At 37.0% G+C, this 18,522-nt stretch overlaps 1 protein-coding gene across 2 annotated transcripts in view; it reads right to left on the reverse strand.

Moving 5' to 3' along the window:
- Atp9b (ATPase phospholipid transporting 9B (putative)) overlaps window positions 1-18,522 on the reverse strand; it is a 204,261-nt gene that overhangs the window by 160,418 nt on the left and 25,321 nt on the right. For both annotated transcript variants that reach the window (XM_005356314.3, XM_005356312.3), the window contains exons 4-5: window positions 15,513-15,626; window positions 4,125-4,233 (exon numbers count right to left, since the gene is read on the reverse strand). In XM_005356314.3, the coding sequence (XP_005356371.1) occupies window positions 4,125-4,233; window positions 15,513-15,626 (223 nt within the window). The remainder of the gene's footprint in view (window positions 1-4,124; window positions 4,234-15,512; window positions 15,627-18,522) is intronic.

Consider the following 18,522-nt stretch of genomic DNA (forward strand, 5'->3'; position numbering starts at 1 on the left):
AATAAAAAAATAAAAATATAAAAAAAATAAATTCTATCTAAACATGAAGTATGTGACTGTGACTGATTAGACACTGATAATACCCCAAATAATGTTCCAGGATACCGATATTTCTACATCAGCCCTTACACTTTGTCATCTTACAATACTTTAGTGATGGCCTACCTAGTAGCATTACCTTGCTGAGGTTTTCTTTGCATTTTCCTATGAGTTAATGATGTTAACTGAACACCATGTGCTTATTAGCTATTTATCTTATTTGAAAAAGAAAACACCTATTTGGATTCTTTGTCCATTTCTAAGTTGAGTTTCTTTTGCTGGTAAACTGCAAAGTTCTTTACTTATCTGGATATTGAGTCTTTATCAGGCCATACATATTTTCTCCTTCTCTGTTTTTATTTCCTTTATAATATTTATTTATCTATTATTACACATCTGTAGCTAAGTGTATGTTCTATGTATCAATAGGTACACATGTCTGAGGAGGTCAAAAGAAGGCACAGGAGCCCCTAAAAGTAGAGTTACAGAAGGTTTTGAGCTGTCTGAGGTAGGTGCTGGAAACTGACCTGTGTCTTATGCAAGATCAAGTGACTTTAACTGTTGAGTCATCTCTCTGGCCCTTTTTTCCACTTTCTGACAATTTTCTTCGGTGCATAAAAGCCAATCAGTGGACCAAATAGAAGGTTCGGTAGGTAAAGTCCCTTGCTGCTGAGCCCGATTCTCCCAGCTAGATCCTTGGGAAACAATGGTAGGAGGAGAGAACTGACTCCTGTAAGCTGTCCTCTAACATCCATGTGCATGCCATGTACAGATACTAAACACACACGCACGCACGCACGTAAACAATTTTAAAGGTTATCAGGGAATTTTATCTAAGAATGTTTTAATTCCTTCTTCAGTTTTTGTCTCCCCCACCCGAGACAGGGTTTCTCTGTAACAATCCTGGCAATCCTTGGAACTCACTCTGTAGACCAGGCTGGCCTTGAACTCAAATAGATCTATAAGCCTCTGCCTCTCAAGTGCTGGGGTTACAGGAGTGCATCACCCCTGCCAGGGCCTTCTTCAGTTATTAACTCAGGGTTTACCAGACAGAAGACCTGGCTGATAGTCCAACTCTCATTGCTGTAAAAGCCTGTCCGTCCTGTCACCTCCATGACTGCTGATCTGAGAACATCACATCTGGACTATTTGCTTTGCTTTTGGCCTTTCCTCCAGGATACCAAGTTTCAACAGTCTGATCGTGCCTCAGTGATGACCTCTTCCTCTTGATCCTTTTTGGGGTAGCTGGAATTTGAAGGCACAGGTTCATGTCTTTGATCAAACAGAGCAAGCTTCTTGCCGTTACTTCTTCCCTACTCTGTCCTTTCTCTGCCTCCTCTTCCAGGACTTCTATGACGGACATGTCATACACTTTATGCTGTTGTAATGCCTCTCAAGAACTGCTCATTTATGTTTGTTTTATGCCCCTCAAACTGGATCATTTCACCTGACATAGAGTCAAGGTCACTGACATTCCAGTTCACTTAAGTCTGAGACTAAAACCTTCTGGTAAGTTTCTTTTATTAGTTAGGCTATTTTTCAGCCCCTGAATTCTTTTACATATTCATATAACTGCCATATCTCTATAGTTATTCTCTAAGTATTCATATATCATTCTCTTGATATCTTTCTACAATTTCTCCTATGGCTTCCTTGTCTTCTTGATCAGGGGAAAGACAGTTGGTTTAAACTTCATGTCTTGTAGGGCCACATCTGACCTTCATCAGAAAAAGTCTGCAATTATTTTTCTCCATCAATACACTACGTTTAACTACAAATACCAAAGTAAAATTAATTTCATAATAAGCTAGAATCTATAAACTGTTCTCAATATAATATAAAGTCAAACCTAATTTACCTGGCCATTTGAAGGTTCTTTTTCATAAATCTTTCTTTTCTAGTACTTACATGTGTTGATGTGTGTATGCACACATAGGTGAAGGTCAGAAGTTAATGTTGGGTGTCTTTCTCCATTGTCTTGCTTCTTTTGGGGGCAGAGTTTCTCACTAACTTGGCACTCAATGTTATGGCTAGATTGGGCCAGTAAGCTTCAGGAATCTGCTGTCTCCCTTCCCCAAACATATATCCAACATTACAGATGTTCATCCCAATACCCAACATTTTACATGGGTGCTGGGAATCCTAATTCAAGTCCTTATGTTTGTGTAGTGAGCACTTTATTGACTGAGCCATCTCTCCAACTCACTTCATTTCTTTTAATGGTTTAAAAATAGAGTGGAGAGATTAGTCTTTTAGCATATGGTTACAAATAACTTCATATTTATGAAAACCAAGGTGGACCAATATAACACACTGTACATGAAAATGGACCAGACTTAAATGTAGAGGTAAGTCTATAGCCAATAGAAAAAAAGAGAAATCATTACAAAGTTGGCCAGTTATTTCTTTGCTACAACACCAAACAAAAGGGAAAAGTAGATGAATCAGACCAAATAAAGCATTTATGCATCAAGAAAGTGAAGATACAGGCCCACAAAATGGGAGAGATATTGCAATCATAAATCTGGCAAAGGCTTACCCAAGATAGCAAAGGAACACTTAGAATTCAGCAACAGAAAGACCAACAGTTCAGTTAAAAAGTAGTTGAAGAATGAATATACAATTGTGGGCAAATGTCCAATAAACACACAAAAACACTCAATCTCAATAATCATTAGCAAATGCAAATAAAACCCATACTACTACAATAAACATGGCAGACAGTAACTGATGAAGACATGGCATAATCAGAACCCATGTACACTGTTGGCAAGAATGCCAATGATACAGCCAATTAAAAAGTAGGGTGGTGGTTCTTTCATTGCCCAGTCTAGGAACCTCCCTGCTGGAAGATAGCCCAGAAAAATGAAAACGAAGCTTATGAAAAGCTGATAAACAATGTTCATAGGAGTGTGGTTATTTGTAACAGTTACAGAATACAAACAACTCAAATGCCCACAAGTGTTGACTAGATGAACAAAATGTGGTGTGTCTGCAGCAAGGTCTTGTCAACAAAAATAAAACACTACTTCATGCTACAGCATGTCTAAGCCTTGAAAACATGACAAAGAAGCCAATGACAGAAGATCTCACAGTACATGGTTCCATACATTTGACTGTCCAGAGTAGGCAAAACTAGAGATGGAAAAGTAGAGCAGAGGTCACCTAGGGCTTCAGTGGGAGAAAAGGAGGAAAACATGAAAAGATGATCCAGTGAATTTTTGGTTTCTTTTGGAAATGCTAAAAATGTTCTAAAATTAGATGGTGATGGTTACACAACTTGATGAACAGAGCAAAAACACTGATCGTAAGTCTTAAATCATACTCAATAAGGTATTAAAAACAAAAGGCATAAGAGGATTTTTTGAGTAAGTTAGTCATTATATATGTCCAGAGACAGAACATACAATATCCACTCGGACCTTATTTCTCAACAGAACTCCAGGTTATAGCTCCCATTTAGAGTTGAAGGGTGCCCTGCACTATTTACTCATTAGGTCTCTTTTCTACTATCACAAACCCTGTTTGTAACAGCATGCCCCATTCTCTTCCCTATAAACTGACTCCAATACAGACTCAAAATGAGGAAAATGACTCTCAGGCATTTGTAAAGGCCCACATGCGGGGAGAGCACTATGTGTATGCACCTGTAGTGCACTGGGTAATGACGTTTACTCAGATGCTTAATGCCATGATATCAACATTGACTTCTGTGGCTGTCATTAAAATTAAGATGTGCTTTAAAGAGCTACTGTGGATCACACAGCACATGTTTCTTTCATATCTGTTACAGCTTTCTAACAGAGCACAGCATATAGGTTTGTGTAAGTGTATGCAAACATTTGTTAGTGTATAAATATGAAAATATACATATGCGCACATGTAAAACACACACATACATACACATGTAAGAAAATGAATAAAACTCCACCTGAAATTCTAGCATTATAAACTATAAGAAAATGGGAGCCCATATGTAGTCACATGAGCTTTCAAGCCCAGAACGAGCATGCTCCCCTTTCTATGTTAACTCTAACATGCTTATACTATGCAAATGCTAGGAGGATTAAAAGTCTCTTGCTAACCTCTTACTGTAAGCTTGCTATATAATTGTGAATTCATTTCCTTGTCTCGCTGAAAACGTCGAAATTCATCAATCGCTTCTCGTGCAATAGTAACAGCCAAGACAAATCCCTATAAAACAAAAAGTATTTTAGAAAGCACAATAAAAAAAGCAGAGGAAATTATTATTTAGATTTACTTCTTCCCCTTCAATTTATATTACTCCCTAAGACACAAAATGAATGAAAATAAAAACACTACAAAAACACATATACTACTCATTGGGAAAACAGCCTCTTTAACAACTGTAGAAGAACAAAATTAGACCTGTATTCTCTCATTCTGCCAAAAATCAACTTCAGATGGATCAAAAATCTAACATTCAACCTGAAATTCTGAAAATACTGCAGGAAAAAAATAGTAGGGTATGGGCACAAGAAGCACTTCATAGAAATTCAGTATCAGGAAATAAGGCCAAATATCAACAAATGGGGCCTCATGAAATTAAAAATGCTTCTGTACAGCAAAATAAAAAGCTAATTGAGTACAGAGTAAATGGGGGCATCGACAACACACAAAGAACTCAGAAAACTAAACAAAAAACAGGCTGAGAGCTGAACAGAGGGTTCCCAAAAGAAATTAACATAACCAATAAACATTTTTTAAAGTGTTCAACGTCCTTCCACATCAGAAAAACACACATCAAAACCTCCCTGAGAGCCCAGCTCATCCCAGTCAGAAGGACTATCTCAGGAACAACCATGCTGGGATAGGAAAGAACACTTCCTGCTGCTGCTGGGGATATAAACTGTAAAGCCACTGTGGAAATCAGTTTGGAGGTTTCTCCTAAGCTAGAAACAAAACTTCCATAAAGCCCAGCTATACCACTGCAGGGTCTTCCAAAGGTTTTGCCTATTACAATAGAGACACTGCCATGACCAGCTTTACCACTACTCTATTCAAAACAGCAAGGACATTGATTTGGCCTAGATGACCATCAACAGATAGATGGACAATAAAAATATGGTACACATATGAACAATGAGTTTTATTCCCCATACAGAAAAAATAAAATTATGCAACTTGCAGGAAAATTAATAGAATTGGAAAAATTACATAAAATGAGGTAGCACAGGCTCATAAAGACAAAAACCATGTGTTCTTTCTCATGTGTGTAGTTTTTATATAAGTGTATATGTGGGAGTGAGGGAGGGTAAATGCCAGGAAACTAGAAAAGGGGCCTGTGACAGGGGAAAAATTACTCTCAACAGAAAATTACCCTATAATTAAATCACAGTAAATGTTATCTATGCTATATTTAAAACCTAAAAAGTCATGATTGATTCTATTAGCATCTAATCATTTATGAAAAAATTTAAACTCTTGATTATGTTCTCTTAGGAATTACTCAAATTCACTTCCAGATATATTTCTGCTTGATTAGTAATTCTACTGAAAACGTTGTGATATCCTGTTTTTGCAAATTTCTACATATTTAACAATTTCCTGTGAGTTTCATTTTTATTTTGATCTTGATAACATATCTTTTGTTAGTTCTTATTGTATAAATTTAAACTTTCTAATTAAAAAAAGATCCAAATGAATGGAAGGCTGAATAAATTAAATTTTATAAAAAATATAAACTATAGAAAAAAATTAGAGGCTAGGGAGGAGATTCAACAGTTCAGGCCACTGACAGATCTTCCAGGAACAAAGTTCAATCCCAGCAACCAGTTGGTGGCTCACAGCACCCTGTAACTCCAGTTCTAAACACTTATACATTAAATACAGTTGGTGGCTCACAGCACCCTGTAACTCCAGTTCTAAACACTCATACATTAAATACAAGAAAAAAGAAGAACGGGACTGAAAAAATATGACACTTTTTAAGCTGATTTCTTATCCACACTGACTACCTGCATGGGAAAACGGAACTATTGTGGATGGAAGAAAATAGAGTAATAACTTCAAAATATACAAACAACAACAACAATTAAAAAAAGCACCAAGTCAAACAACCCAAATGATAAATGGGCTAGTAAAATGAAAACAGTTCTCAAAAGATGAAACACAAATGGCCAAGAAACAGCATATGGAGAAATGCTTAGCTTCAACAGCCATCAGAGAAATGCAAATTAAAACTACACTGAAATCCCATCTCCTCCCAGTCAGAATGGTGTCATTAAGAAAACAACAGACTCCAGCCAGGGAAGCAGGCAGGCTGAATGCAGCTCCAGTCCTCCCAGATTCATCCTAGTCTCACCACCAGGTCTGCAGTAGACAACCTGCTGCAGCACCCCCTCCTCTCTGCCTCCATATCCACAAGACCACACAGATCTCCAGCCTTCCTCCCCACCCCTCTTGCTCCCTCAGGCCCCAGCTCCAGCAGGCTTTCTTTAGGAATCCTCCACTCAAGGCTGCCAGAGAAGCAAAGAGATCAGTGAAGCAAGCAGCAGAGCTTCCGAGCTTCTCCCCTCCTCTCCTCCACATCCAGCTCCCAGGTCTCATCATCAGCTCTGTAGCAGACTACATGCTGTCGCCTCTCTTCACGTTCTGCTCCCATTCCCAGGGGCCTAAGCAGATCATGGTGGAACTCCCTGCTTTCATCCCTCCTGTGTATCCCTTGAGCCCCCAAACCAGCTCATCCCCATTTCTAATTATCAGGTCCCAATACTTTTTACCTGGAACCCACATTGGCAATGCCTCTCAGGATCCCAGAAGAATTACCTACCAGACAACACATAGCCATCACACTCTCCAAAGAACCAGAGAGGGACACAGTACCCAAGGAACAAAATACCCACCAAAGACAAGACCAAGTATCAGCACCCAGAATTTACAATCTTTCCCAAGCCCAGATGACTAAAAGTCAGTATAAAAACACAATGACAAACAGCTAGGACAGTATGTCTCTACTAGATTCCAGAAAACATACCACAACAGTCCCTGTGGACTGGGTATTGCCACATTGCTAAAAGTACAAGACAACAACCTTTAAATTGCATTTATAAACATGATAGAAGTCCTTAAGAAGGACATGAATAAATCTCTTGAAGGATCTAGGAACAAACAATGGAAGAAAATTAATAAAACAGTTCAAGACCTGAAAGTGAAAATGGAATAAAGAAAACCAAAACTGGGAGAAATCTGAAAATGAAACATTTAGGAATTCTAATAGGATAACCTCAGAGGCAAGCCTCACCAACAGAATGCAAGATGTGGAAGAGAGACTCAAGTACTTGAAAACACAATAGAAAAAATAGATATCTCAGTCAAAGAAAATGACTTTTCCTGAAACATCCAGGAAATCTGGAACAGTCTGAAAAAACCAAATAATAGGAACAGAAGAAGAAGAAACCCAGGTTGAAGGCACAGAAAATTTTAAAGGAAATCAGAGAATTTCCCTAACCGAAAGAAGGAAATGCTTATTAAGGTACAAAAAGAATACAGAATACCAAATAGACTGGACCAGAAAAGAAATTCCCCTCAGTACATAATAATTAAAACACTAAATGTACAGAACAAAGAAAGATTATAAACTGAAACAGGAAAACCCAAGTAAAATATAAAGGCAGACAAATTAGAACAAGTGACATCTCAATGGAGACTCTAAATATCAGAAGGGCAGGGAAATGTTCTACAGATTCTACCAGACCACAGATGTCCACCCTGACCACTATACCCAGCTGAACTTTCAATCACAATAGATGGACAAAGTAAGACATTCAATGATAAACCAAATTTAAGCAGTATCTGCCTACAAACCCTGCCCTAAAAACAGGGCTAGAAGGAAAACTCAAATCTAAAGAGGTTAATCACACCCAACAAAACACAAGAAATAATCTGGGAGAAACAAATCAAAAGTGGGGAAACACACAGAGAGACACACCACCACTACCACAACAAAAAAAGCAATAGATGCTGTCCATTGATATGCCTCAACTCAGTGGTCTTAATTTCTCAATAAGCAGATACACACTAATGGAATGGATACACAAAAAGGACCCATCTTTCTGCTGCATCTAAGAACTACAACTTAACACCAAGAATAGACATCACCTCAGGGTAAAGGGAGGAAAAAGATATTCCAAGTCAATAGACCCATGAAGCAAGTCAGTATAGCCATTTTAATAGCTGACAAAAATAAACTTCAAACCAAAACTAATCAGAAGAGACAGGAAAGGACTCTACATACTCAAAGGAAAAATCCAAAAGGACATTGCAATTCTAGAAATGTATGTACTGAAGTTCATACGAGAACTACTACAGCAGCATAAGCCACATACTGACCCTCATACTCTGAGAGTAAGACATCGATACCCAACTCTCAGCAATAGACAGATCACCCAGACAAAACTAACAGAGAAATGCTGGAGCTAACAGATGACATAAACCAAATGATCCTAACAAATGTTTTCACAACATTTCACCCAAACACAAAACCTTCTTCTCAGCATCTCATGGGACTTTGCAAAAATTGACCCATACTCAGACACAAAGCAAGTCTAACAAATAAAATAAAATTGAAATAACACAATGCATCCTATCTACCACCGTGGATTAAAACTGGCTATCAACAAAAACAGAAACAACAAAAACGTTATAAATTCACGGAAACTGAACTAACTATTGAAAGAAAAAAATGGGGAAACAATGAAATTAAAGATTTTCCGGAATTGAATGAAAACAAATATACCACATATCCAAATTTATGGGACACAATGAAGATGGTTCTAAGAGGCAAGGTCACAGCACTTAGTAACTAAACAATAACTTGGAGTGACCTTATACTAGTAACCATAGCACACCTAGCAGCTCTAGAACAAAAAGAAGAAATCACACCCAAAAAGAGAAGACAGTAAGAAATATTCTAATTTAGGAATGAAATTCATAAAATAGAAACAAACAAAAATACAAAGAATCAATGAAACAAAGAGTTCTTTGAGGAAACCAGTAAGATTGACAAAGCCTTATTCAAATGAACTAAAAGGCAAAGAGAAAATATCCAAATTCATAAAATTAGAAATGAAAAGGGGACATAACAACACATACCAAGAAAATGCAGAGAATCATAAGGATATGCTTTAAAAACCTGTACTTCACTAAATTGGAAAATCTAAAAGAAATGGATAATTTTCTTGATACATACTACTTATCAAAGAAGATCAGATAAACAAATTAAATAGACCTATAACCCCTAAGGAATCAGAAGCAGTCATTAAAAGTCCAAAACAAAAGCAAAACAAAAAGCAAAATATAACCCAAGGAGGATAGTTTTAGCACAGAATTCTACCAAACTTTCAAAGAAGTTAGTGCTAAAACTCTTCAGATTCTTCCACAAAATAGAAACAGAAGGAACATTGCCCAATTTGTTTTGTGAGGACATAGTTACCTTCAATAACCAAACCACAGAAAGACTAAATAAAAAAAAGGTGTTTACAGACCTATTTCCCTAATTAACAGGATGCAAAAATTCTCAATAAGATATTTATAAACCAAATCCAAGAACACATCAAAAAAATCATCCACCATCATCAACTAGGCTTTATCCCAGAGATGCAGGGACGATACAACACATGTATGTCAATAAATATAATCCACCATATAAATAAAATGAAAACAAAAGCATGATCATCTCATTAGATGTAGAAAAGGCCTTTGACAAAATCCAACATTCCTTCATGATAAAAGTCCTGGAGATATTAGGGATACAAGGAACATACCTAAACATAATAAAGGCAGTTTATAGCAAGTGCATAGCCAACATCAACTTAGAGAGAAATTCAAAGCAGCTCCACTAAAATCAGGACCAAGACTGTCTAGTCTTACCACACCTATTCAATATAGTACTTGAAGTCTTAGCTAGAGCAATAAGACAACTGACAGAGATCAAAGGAATACAAATTGGAAAGGAAGAAGTCAAAGTATCTGTATTTGCAGATGATATGATAGGATATATACCCAACCTGAAAAATTCTACTCAGAAACTACTACAGTGGATAAATACTTTCAGCAAACTTAGCAGGATACAAAATTAACTCACAAAATGAGTAGCCTTCCTATGTTCAATAGACAAATGGACAGTGAAAGAGTTAGAGAAAACACCTTTCACAATAGCCTCAAGTAATATAAAATATCTTGGTTTAACTCTAACCCACAAACAACCCAGGCTGTGGCCAAAACTATAGGTTGCTCTAGACAAAATGGTAGCAAGTCCCATTGCTGAAGATAATGCCTACACAACTAGTTGCACATGGAGGGTTGAGCTGGTGCCTACACAGAGCCTTGTCTTTGGTACAAGAATGTTACCAAAAGAAGAATATGAACACCAACCCAGCTACAAACTCTGGGATGGACGATGGTATTCTGCCTTTAAGATATGCTAGTGCCATGGTGACACAAAGTTTGTGTAAGTAATCAACCAATTCCTGAATTGACTTAAGGCCCAACCCATGAGATGGAACCCATATACAACAATGCTTGGGTGAACAACCTAAGACTAGATAGCCCAGAGACAGAGAAAAAGCAAATAGTACTCTTCTTTAAAAAAAAAAAAAAAGGAGGGGGGGAGGGGAGAAGAGGAGGAAAGGAAGAGAAGGAGGAGGGGGAGGGGAGAGGGGAAGGAAAAGAAGGAGGAGGAGGAGGAGAGGAGGAAGAGGAGAAAGGGAGGGAGGGAGGGAGGGAAACAAAGAAAACCATCAATAAAATGACTCCTAATTACATTCTGCTATACTCATAAATCAGTGCCTTGCTCAGCCATCATCAGAGATACATCCCTGTGCAGAAGATGGGAACAAACACAGAGACTCACAGCCAGACACTGTGTAGTGAGGGACCTTGAACACTCTGAGACACTCAGTCCTAAACAGGACTTCTCCACCAAATTCCTCCCCTCAGGGCTCAGGGAAGATAAAGAAGAGGGAGGAAAAGTGTAAGAGTCGGAGGACACCACAGGAAACCAGGCCCTCTAAATCAACAGGAGCAATGCACATATGAGCTGAGACTGAGGCAGCATGCACAGGTCTGCACAGGTCTGCACAGGTCTGCACAGGTCTCAGCAGATGGGGTCCTACAGCTGAAAAGAGAAGTGGACACATGTCCCCATCCCTAACCCAGAAACCATCTCCAGTTGATAACCACTTGCAAATGAAACTTTAGTTTCCTTCAAGAGTATCACTGGGGAAGCAAACTACTCTTACAGGTGGCTGGCTGTATGTCCAGCAGTAGATGCACAAAAGAAAATGAACCCAAGGATATCTTTGAAGATTCCTTGACTCACAATGTGTATCAGGAATATTCTTTACTTTTTAAAATTTGATCCATTATTGTTTATCATCATTTTATCTTATTTTTATCTTTCTTCTCTTTTTACCTTATAGATCATAATAATATTATATATAACATATAATATTCCTATATAATATACATATATATTACGGCTTCCAGTTTAGTATTTTGATATGATTACCGAGAGTGTGAAGAAATAGGTCTCTGTTCCTGAAGTTTGCTCAGTATAAATGAGCATGTAAGTTTTTGCTTTATCTTACTATATTTTATTATCATCCAATAGAAGCCTATCTGTTTTCTTTTTTGTTTTGATTTGCTCTTTGCTGTTACTGTTGTTGTTCCTTTGGGTTTTTGAGACAGAGTGTCTCTGTATAGCCCTGGCCATTCTAGGACTTGCTCTGTAGGCCACTAGACATAGGCTCTGAATAGAAGGTAAGATTGTAACTTTCTGCATTTCTTAGTAACTTTTAGGACTCAGGAATATATCAGTACAATAGGGTACACTATTGTCTTATATTCTTTAAAAGAATTCTGTGAAAGTTACCTTACTTTGTATCCTACTGCAACATGTTATTCTGGCTTAACATAGATTTATGAGATTGGTCCATTTTTGCACATGTATATCCATTTCATCTTTATTTCTCTATTTTTAATTAGATTATATTGTAATGTATATGCCCCTTCTCTTGATAGGTTGTTTCTAAATTTTTGCTATTGAAGAAGGCTGTAATTAATAATTTGTTTCTTCATAACTACTTATATGCATTTGGAAAGTATTATGTATGCTACATACTTTCTAGGAGTTTAGAGTTTATTTATTCATTTTTGAGAAGGCCTTACCATGTAGCCTGGGTAGTCTGTAACTCACTAGGTAGATTGTGCTAGCTTCAGCTTCACAGTGATCTGCCTGCTTCTGTCTCCCAGTGCTAGGATTAAAAGGTGCACATCGCCATATCTGGCTTACTTTTATTATTTCTGATAAAGATAATATAGCATTAAAGAAAATTTAAAACAATACTTGCTAATACTAAATAAAATCATATTTATGCTTATAATGTATTTATTTTTCCCTATTTTCTATAATTCGCTCATCATTTAAATGATATTTGTAGTTTGGATTAAAATTTATTTCGAGTTAAACAATGATAGTTTGAGACTACAAATTCCTGAAAATCTGAGGCAAAGTGTATTTAGTCATATTTTGTTTTGGCACTTTGCCTTTATTATTAACTCTGGTTTCACTAGCTTTTTTTTTTTTTTTTAGTTAATTCCTTTTTACTACTAAGATTTGACTATGTAGTCTTGGCTGGTCTGAAACACCCTATATATACCTGGCTGGCCTCAACTCATAGAGATCTGCCTGGCTCTGTCTCCCAAAGGCTTCTCGAGAAAAAAAAAAAAAGGAAAATGCTTTTATTTGGATAATTCATTAAGAATTTTATTTGATCTTTTCATAAAGTTGGTTATTTTACCCAAGGTTTAGAATGAACTTGTATTTGTATGAGTATGTGTATGTCTCTGTGTGTATATGTATGTGAGCGCATGCACATGTGCAAGTGCTTATGCATCCATAGAACATACAGTACACTAAGGCAGTGTCCTTGCTTTCATGTTTTTACCCATTTCCTCTTCTGACTTCATTTTAAGTTTGTTGGCTTCGTTTGTTCTTAAAGTGCTTTATCATTTTTTGGGCTGATAAGGCTTTAATTGTATTTAGATACGTATTTTAATATGAACTAGTTCATTATGCAAGTAAGGGGTAGGAATGAAAAGTCCTTTTTGTTTAATTTCTTTCATGACTTGAATTTGGTTGTCAAATTTAGATATGAGAATTGAATTATTTTTTGAAGTTTTCTTTTGTTTCTTGATTTTGCAGTAGCAAAACTTGTATCTGAGAGATCAGAAGGATGACTACTGATGAATGCTTGTGCTGTGGACATGTCTCTTAACATTTGATTTAGCAGAAATCTGAGAGTTGGTGAGCACATGGGTTCATCATCAAATCTCAGAAACAGGCTTTTGGTATGTTGTTGGCTCTTTAATTACAAACTCACCAAAGAAATTTTTTTTAATTTAACCATATGGAATTTATTTCAGAATTATAAGATAGATTTGATATTTTTATTATTAAAAATCACTTTATCATAAAACATCACACAGTTAGATCAAGGTAGTCACGCAAACATTTGCCCAGCCACCGACGCTACCTCACAGTGAAGCAGAATGAGAATGGCCGCGCGAAAACGACGGAGTTTTGTTCCGGGCTTTGTTTTCGCTGTGAAATGCAAGTTTATGCACTTGTTCTCTGACCTCGCCCAGTATCTGTTTCTAAACTATCTTCTCCCTGACAATTCAGGTTCTGTTAGGGTAGGATTTTGTCTGGCTTTGTTCACGTTATCAACATTACCTGTGGTAGAGCTAGACACAAATGAGCTGCAAGAGTTGTGAATTCAGCCTACACTACTTTAAGATCTTATAATGAGCATGTATAGTATTCCGTTTCATTACCGCCTTCTCAAACAAACAGTTTCTTTTCTCCTCCTGGCTCTACCCTCTACTCCCACCCCTGCCTTACACTCCCACCCACTCCCTACAGCCCCCTTGTCTCACACGCCCTACTGCTCTCCCTCACTCCTCCACACCTCTCTGGCTCTCCTGTGGACTTCCTTCTAGTTCCATAGCCTTTGCAGTTTTATACTAAAATGTCTCAAAAACAGTATTAAGCGTTTTTTGGTCTTACTAAGCACCACATTAGAATAAACCCCTTCAAAATAGTAAGTTCATTTTAAAGGTCTTTAATACATACTGATAACCCTCTAAAGGGGTGGTCCACACAGATTTATGCTACAGTGGTTGTGTGTCAAAAATCAGATTTTCTTGTAGATCAGTGCCAATGTCTCTTTGAACCTAACTGCTTGTGGTGGTTTTAATGAAAATTACCCCCACAGATTCATAAGAAAATCATTATTGACAGTGTCGCCTTGGAGTAGATGTGGTCTTATTAGAAGAAGTGTGTCACTGGGGATGAGCTTTAAAATTTCAGATTCTCAAGCCAGGCCCAGTGCCACTCTCTCTTCCAGCCGAGCGCCGCCTGCCAATCCAGAAGAACTCTCAGCTACCTCTCCAGCACCATGTCTGCCTCCATGCCTTCATGCTTCCTGTCAAGACAATAATGACCTAAACCTCTGAACTGTAAATAAGCCACTCCAAATAAGTGCTTTCCTTTATAAAAGTTGCCATGGCCATGGTGTCTCTTCACAACAATAAAACATTTAGCAAGTAAAACATGCATTAATTTATTCAGTAATTTTGTATTTATATCCCATGCAACTATGGAATGCTGCTGTTATTCCTCAAATAAACCGTACTGCTAGGGCTTGTGGACTGGAAGTCATTAGTAACGCCTCAGTACAACTTTACTGGACCTGACCTGGGCCAAGGACCTTACTCCCCTTCAGCTCTACAGCCGCACTGAGAAGTCTCTAGGTGGGAAAAGGGCCACGACCTAGCATGGATCAGCTAAAGAGCAGACCTTAGACCTTCAATTCTAAAGTCACATTTAGAGGACACCTGAACATTTCACCTTCTTGCACAGAGGGAATAAGTTTATCTGTTGCAATATTTCTGATCATATAACCAAAGAAAGAGCAAGCAAAAACAATCAACAAATCATTTAAAACTATAAAGAAAGAATATATCTGAAAAAGGTATACCATTATCAGCCTTTGAGAAAACACTGGACAAGCAACCAGAAACTATCCTGCAACCAAAGACCTCAGAACTTTCACCATCAACCAAGTGTCAGGAGAGTAATCAACAGAGACAGCCAGTAGCAGTTCCTGCAGTGCACAGGCAGGAGCAGCAGGAGCAGGCAGGCCACCGCTATCCCAGTACAGATGTAGAGGGCCACAGGCAAGATACATTGTGACCCCTCCAGGAGGAGGGACCTCCACTCCTGCAGTTCTGCAGGCAGTGCACTGACAACACACTACAGGACTCGTGGAAGTTCAGCATGGTCCTTTACCAAGAGTTCAATGATGCACAGAAATGCCATATAAAAAAATACAGTCAACTTTGATATACTAAGCATTAAATAATATAGCATAACTATAGAAGTATTTTACCAGAGGAGCCCAGTAGGTGTAGAGGTAGCCAATTTTCAATGCTGGCACAAACTGTGAGCAGGACACTACCAGAAAATAAAGATTCAAGAAAAACTTGAATTGTTCATACAAAACCTAAAAAGGAATAAAGAAATTAGCAAAATCCCCTCAACAAAAATGTATTAATACTTCAACCAATAGTTAAACTCAACAAAGCACACAAACACATTTCTATCATTGAAAGTATGCTGACTCAGAGTAAATTACTTCTGACATTAGCTTTCAAAAGGTATGCTAAGATTACTCTAATTGTAAGATATAATTTTAAATATAATTAGGACTTTCAACTATATTAAAAGTACACTTCCCTAGAAATTTTTTGCATGAAATCTACATTGTTCACACACACACACACACATCACAGCAGATGACACCCTTCTGCTTTAAATGACCACACAGATAATATCTGAGTACCAACGAGTCTTAAAAAGCTCTTAAAAAGGAAAACTCTAAATGTCTGATATTTATGAAACAGGAGAATATAATACATACATACACACACACATGAAATATAATACCAGTATGCTTTTCAGCACAGACACTGAGCCTTACAAACATATAATGAACAAGTCAATAGATCCAAACATGACTAAGGATATTTGACTTACTAGCTCTCAGAATAGAAAAACCATTCATATGAACATATGTAAATAACAGACCAGTTTTCAGAGGACAACAGCCTACATCTGCTTTAGTGTCTTTTAGTACTTGATTTGTTGCATTATTTTCAAACATAAAATAAATTTCATCATTTAATACATTTTAAGATTACTAAAACTGAAAGGTTTTGCTACTTTGCTCGTTTTGGTTTTCTTTTCCTCTTTTTAATCCAGAAAAAGTCTTCTGGAGCTGAAGACAATAGCTCAGCAGCAGGCTAGCACATATGAGGCCCTATATTTAATCATGACATAGCAAAAAACAAAACTAAAAAATAATTTTAAAAACAAGCAACTGGAGTTATTGTTAACACAATAATTTTAGGCATGCACAGTTATGCATAACTTTAATCCCAGCACTTAGGAGACAGAGACAGGTGGATCTCTGAAAATTGGAGGCCAACCTAGTCTACATAGTAAATTCTAGCATGGCCAGGGCTACATAAAGAAACCCTGTATCAAAAAGAAAAAAAAAATGAAAAGAAAGAAAAAATAATCCATTGTATACTTTTGGCTCCTTTATCAAAGATGAGGTGTTCATAGGCTTGTGGGTTAAAATACGGGTCTTCTATACGATTCCATTGGTAAACTTCTCTGTTTTTATGCCAGTACCACACTGTTTTCATCACTGTAGCTCTGTAATAGAGTTTGAAGTCAGGGATGGTAATGCCTCCAGACAATCCTTTATTGTATAGGATTGTTTTGGCTATCCTGGGTTTTTTGTTTTTCCATATAAAGTTGATTATTGTCCTCTCAAGGTCTGTGAAGAATTTTGATGGGACCTTGATGGGGATTGCATTGAATCTATAAATTGCCTTTGGTAGAATTGCCATTTTTACTATGTTGATCCTCCCAATCCAAGAGCAAGGGAGATCCTTCCATTTTCTGGTATACTCCTCAATTTCATTCTTCAATGCCTTAAAGTTCTTGTCAAATAGATCTTTCACTTCCTTGGTTAGAGTTACCCCAAGATATTTTATGCTGTTTGAGGCTATCGTGAAAGGTGAAGCTTCTCTGATTTCCCTCTCTGCTTCTATATCCTTTAGAAAAAATAATCCAAATAACAATATTTTCAGTTAAGCTTACAAAACTGTAAAGCTATTCTTGTGTCAGGTGTAAGACCCAGCAACTTCTACAAGAGAACAATGGAGTAAATGGCTACTGTGGCTTAAAGAGCTAGAGCCAGTTTGTACACACGGAAGCTACCTGCATCGTCATACAATTCTGTGTGTAACAAAGAGTTATACTCAATATGTTTATATCCATAATCATGCTCAATTGCTGTCTAAAAATGTTTTGAATTATTTCATAAACTAATCTCAGCAGGAAAGAAAGCTCTTTTTCTTCGGCAATTTCTGTAAAATCTCAGCACAAATTATATCTATTAGCAATTCAGAAATTGCCATTTGTACTAAAAATGGCATAGAATTCCTACTGTGTAATTACTAAATGTTTCTGAAATACTACGTTTTAGATGAAAAGACTAATTCCCGAGACTTGCTAAAGAAGAAAATCATGCCCACAGTAACCAAGCACTGTGCAGAGCCATCAACAGGTATTCTCAGGATGCAGCCAATGGTTGTGGGAATTTATACTCCTCAAAGTTGAGCTACACTACTGGCTTTAACTATGACTGATACTTTACAATATCCTCAGTGACCAGTGACCATTAGTACCATCAGTGACAATGTACCATCTTAGACACTTTGCATTTAGTACTTTATAGTTGGGAGAAAACAGTGAATTTGTTTAATAAAAATGAGAATATCTGACTCAAAATGGTTTACATTTTATTGTTAGAATAAAAGATTACTCTGTTGATTATGGAGTCATTAATCTCATGTTTTAATAAAGAAGCACATTAGATATCAAGTCTATTAAAGAATGGTTGGGGACTGGGGTAGAAAAGACCATTACAGTCCAAAAGAAACTTAGCATAGTTAGTTGAATAAAAGTATAAGACAGAGCATTTCTTACAAAACAGAGTAAGAACCAACAGCTAAACTTTGCCAACACTTTTGTTACAGAAATGTAAGATGCACGATTGATTTTTTTCTACAGATCAATCACGTTGATTTATCTCCAAAGAATCAATGATTAGAAAAAAAACAAATTCCTGTAGAATAAAAAAGACTCATAATCCAACAGTTGCCTTTATGCTCATAAAGAAACATGAACCTATTAAAAAAAAAAGGAACTGATTTACTTCACTCAGGATAGTGTTTTCTATTTCTATCCATTTGCATGCAAAATTCAAGAAGTCCTTGTTTTTTACTGCTGAGTAGTACTCTAATATGTATATATTCCATACTTTC

The sequence above is a fragment of the Microtus ochrogaster genome, chromosome 18 (genome assembly GCF_000317375.1).
Source record: "Microtus ochrogaster isolate Prairie Vole_2 chromosome 18, MicOch1.0, whole genome shotgun sequence".
Classification (NCBI taxonomy): Eukaryota; Metazoa; Chordata; class Mammalia; order Rodentia; family Cricetidae; genus Microtus; species Microtus ochrogaster.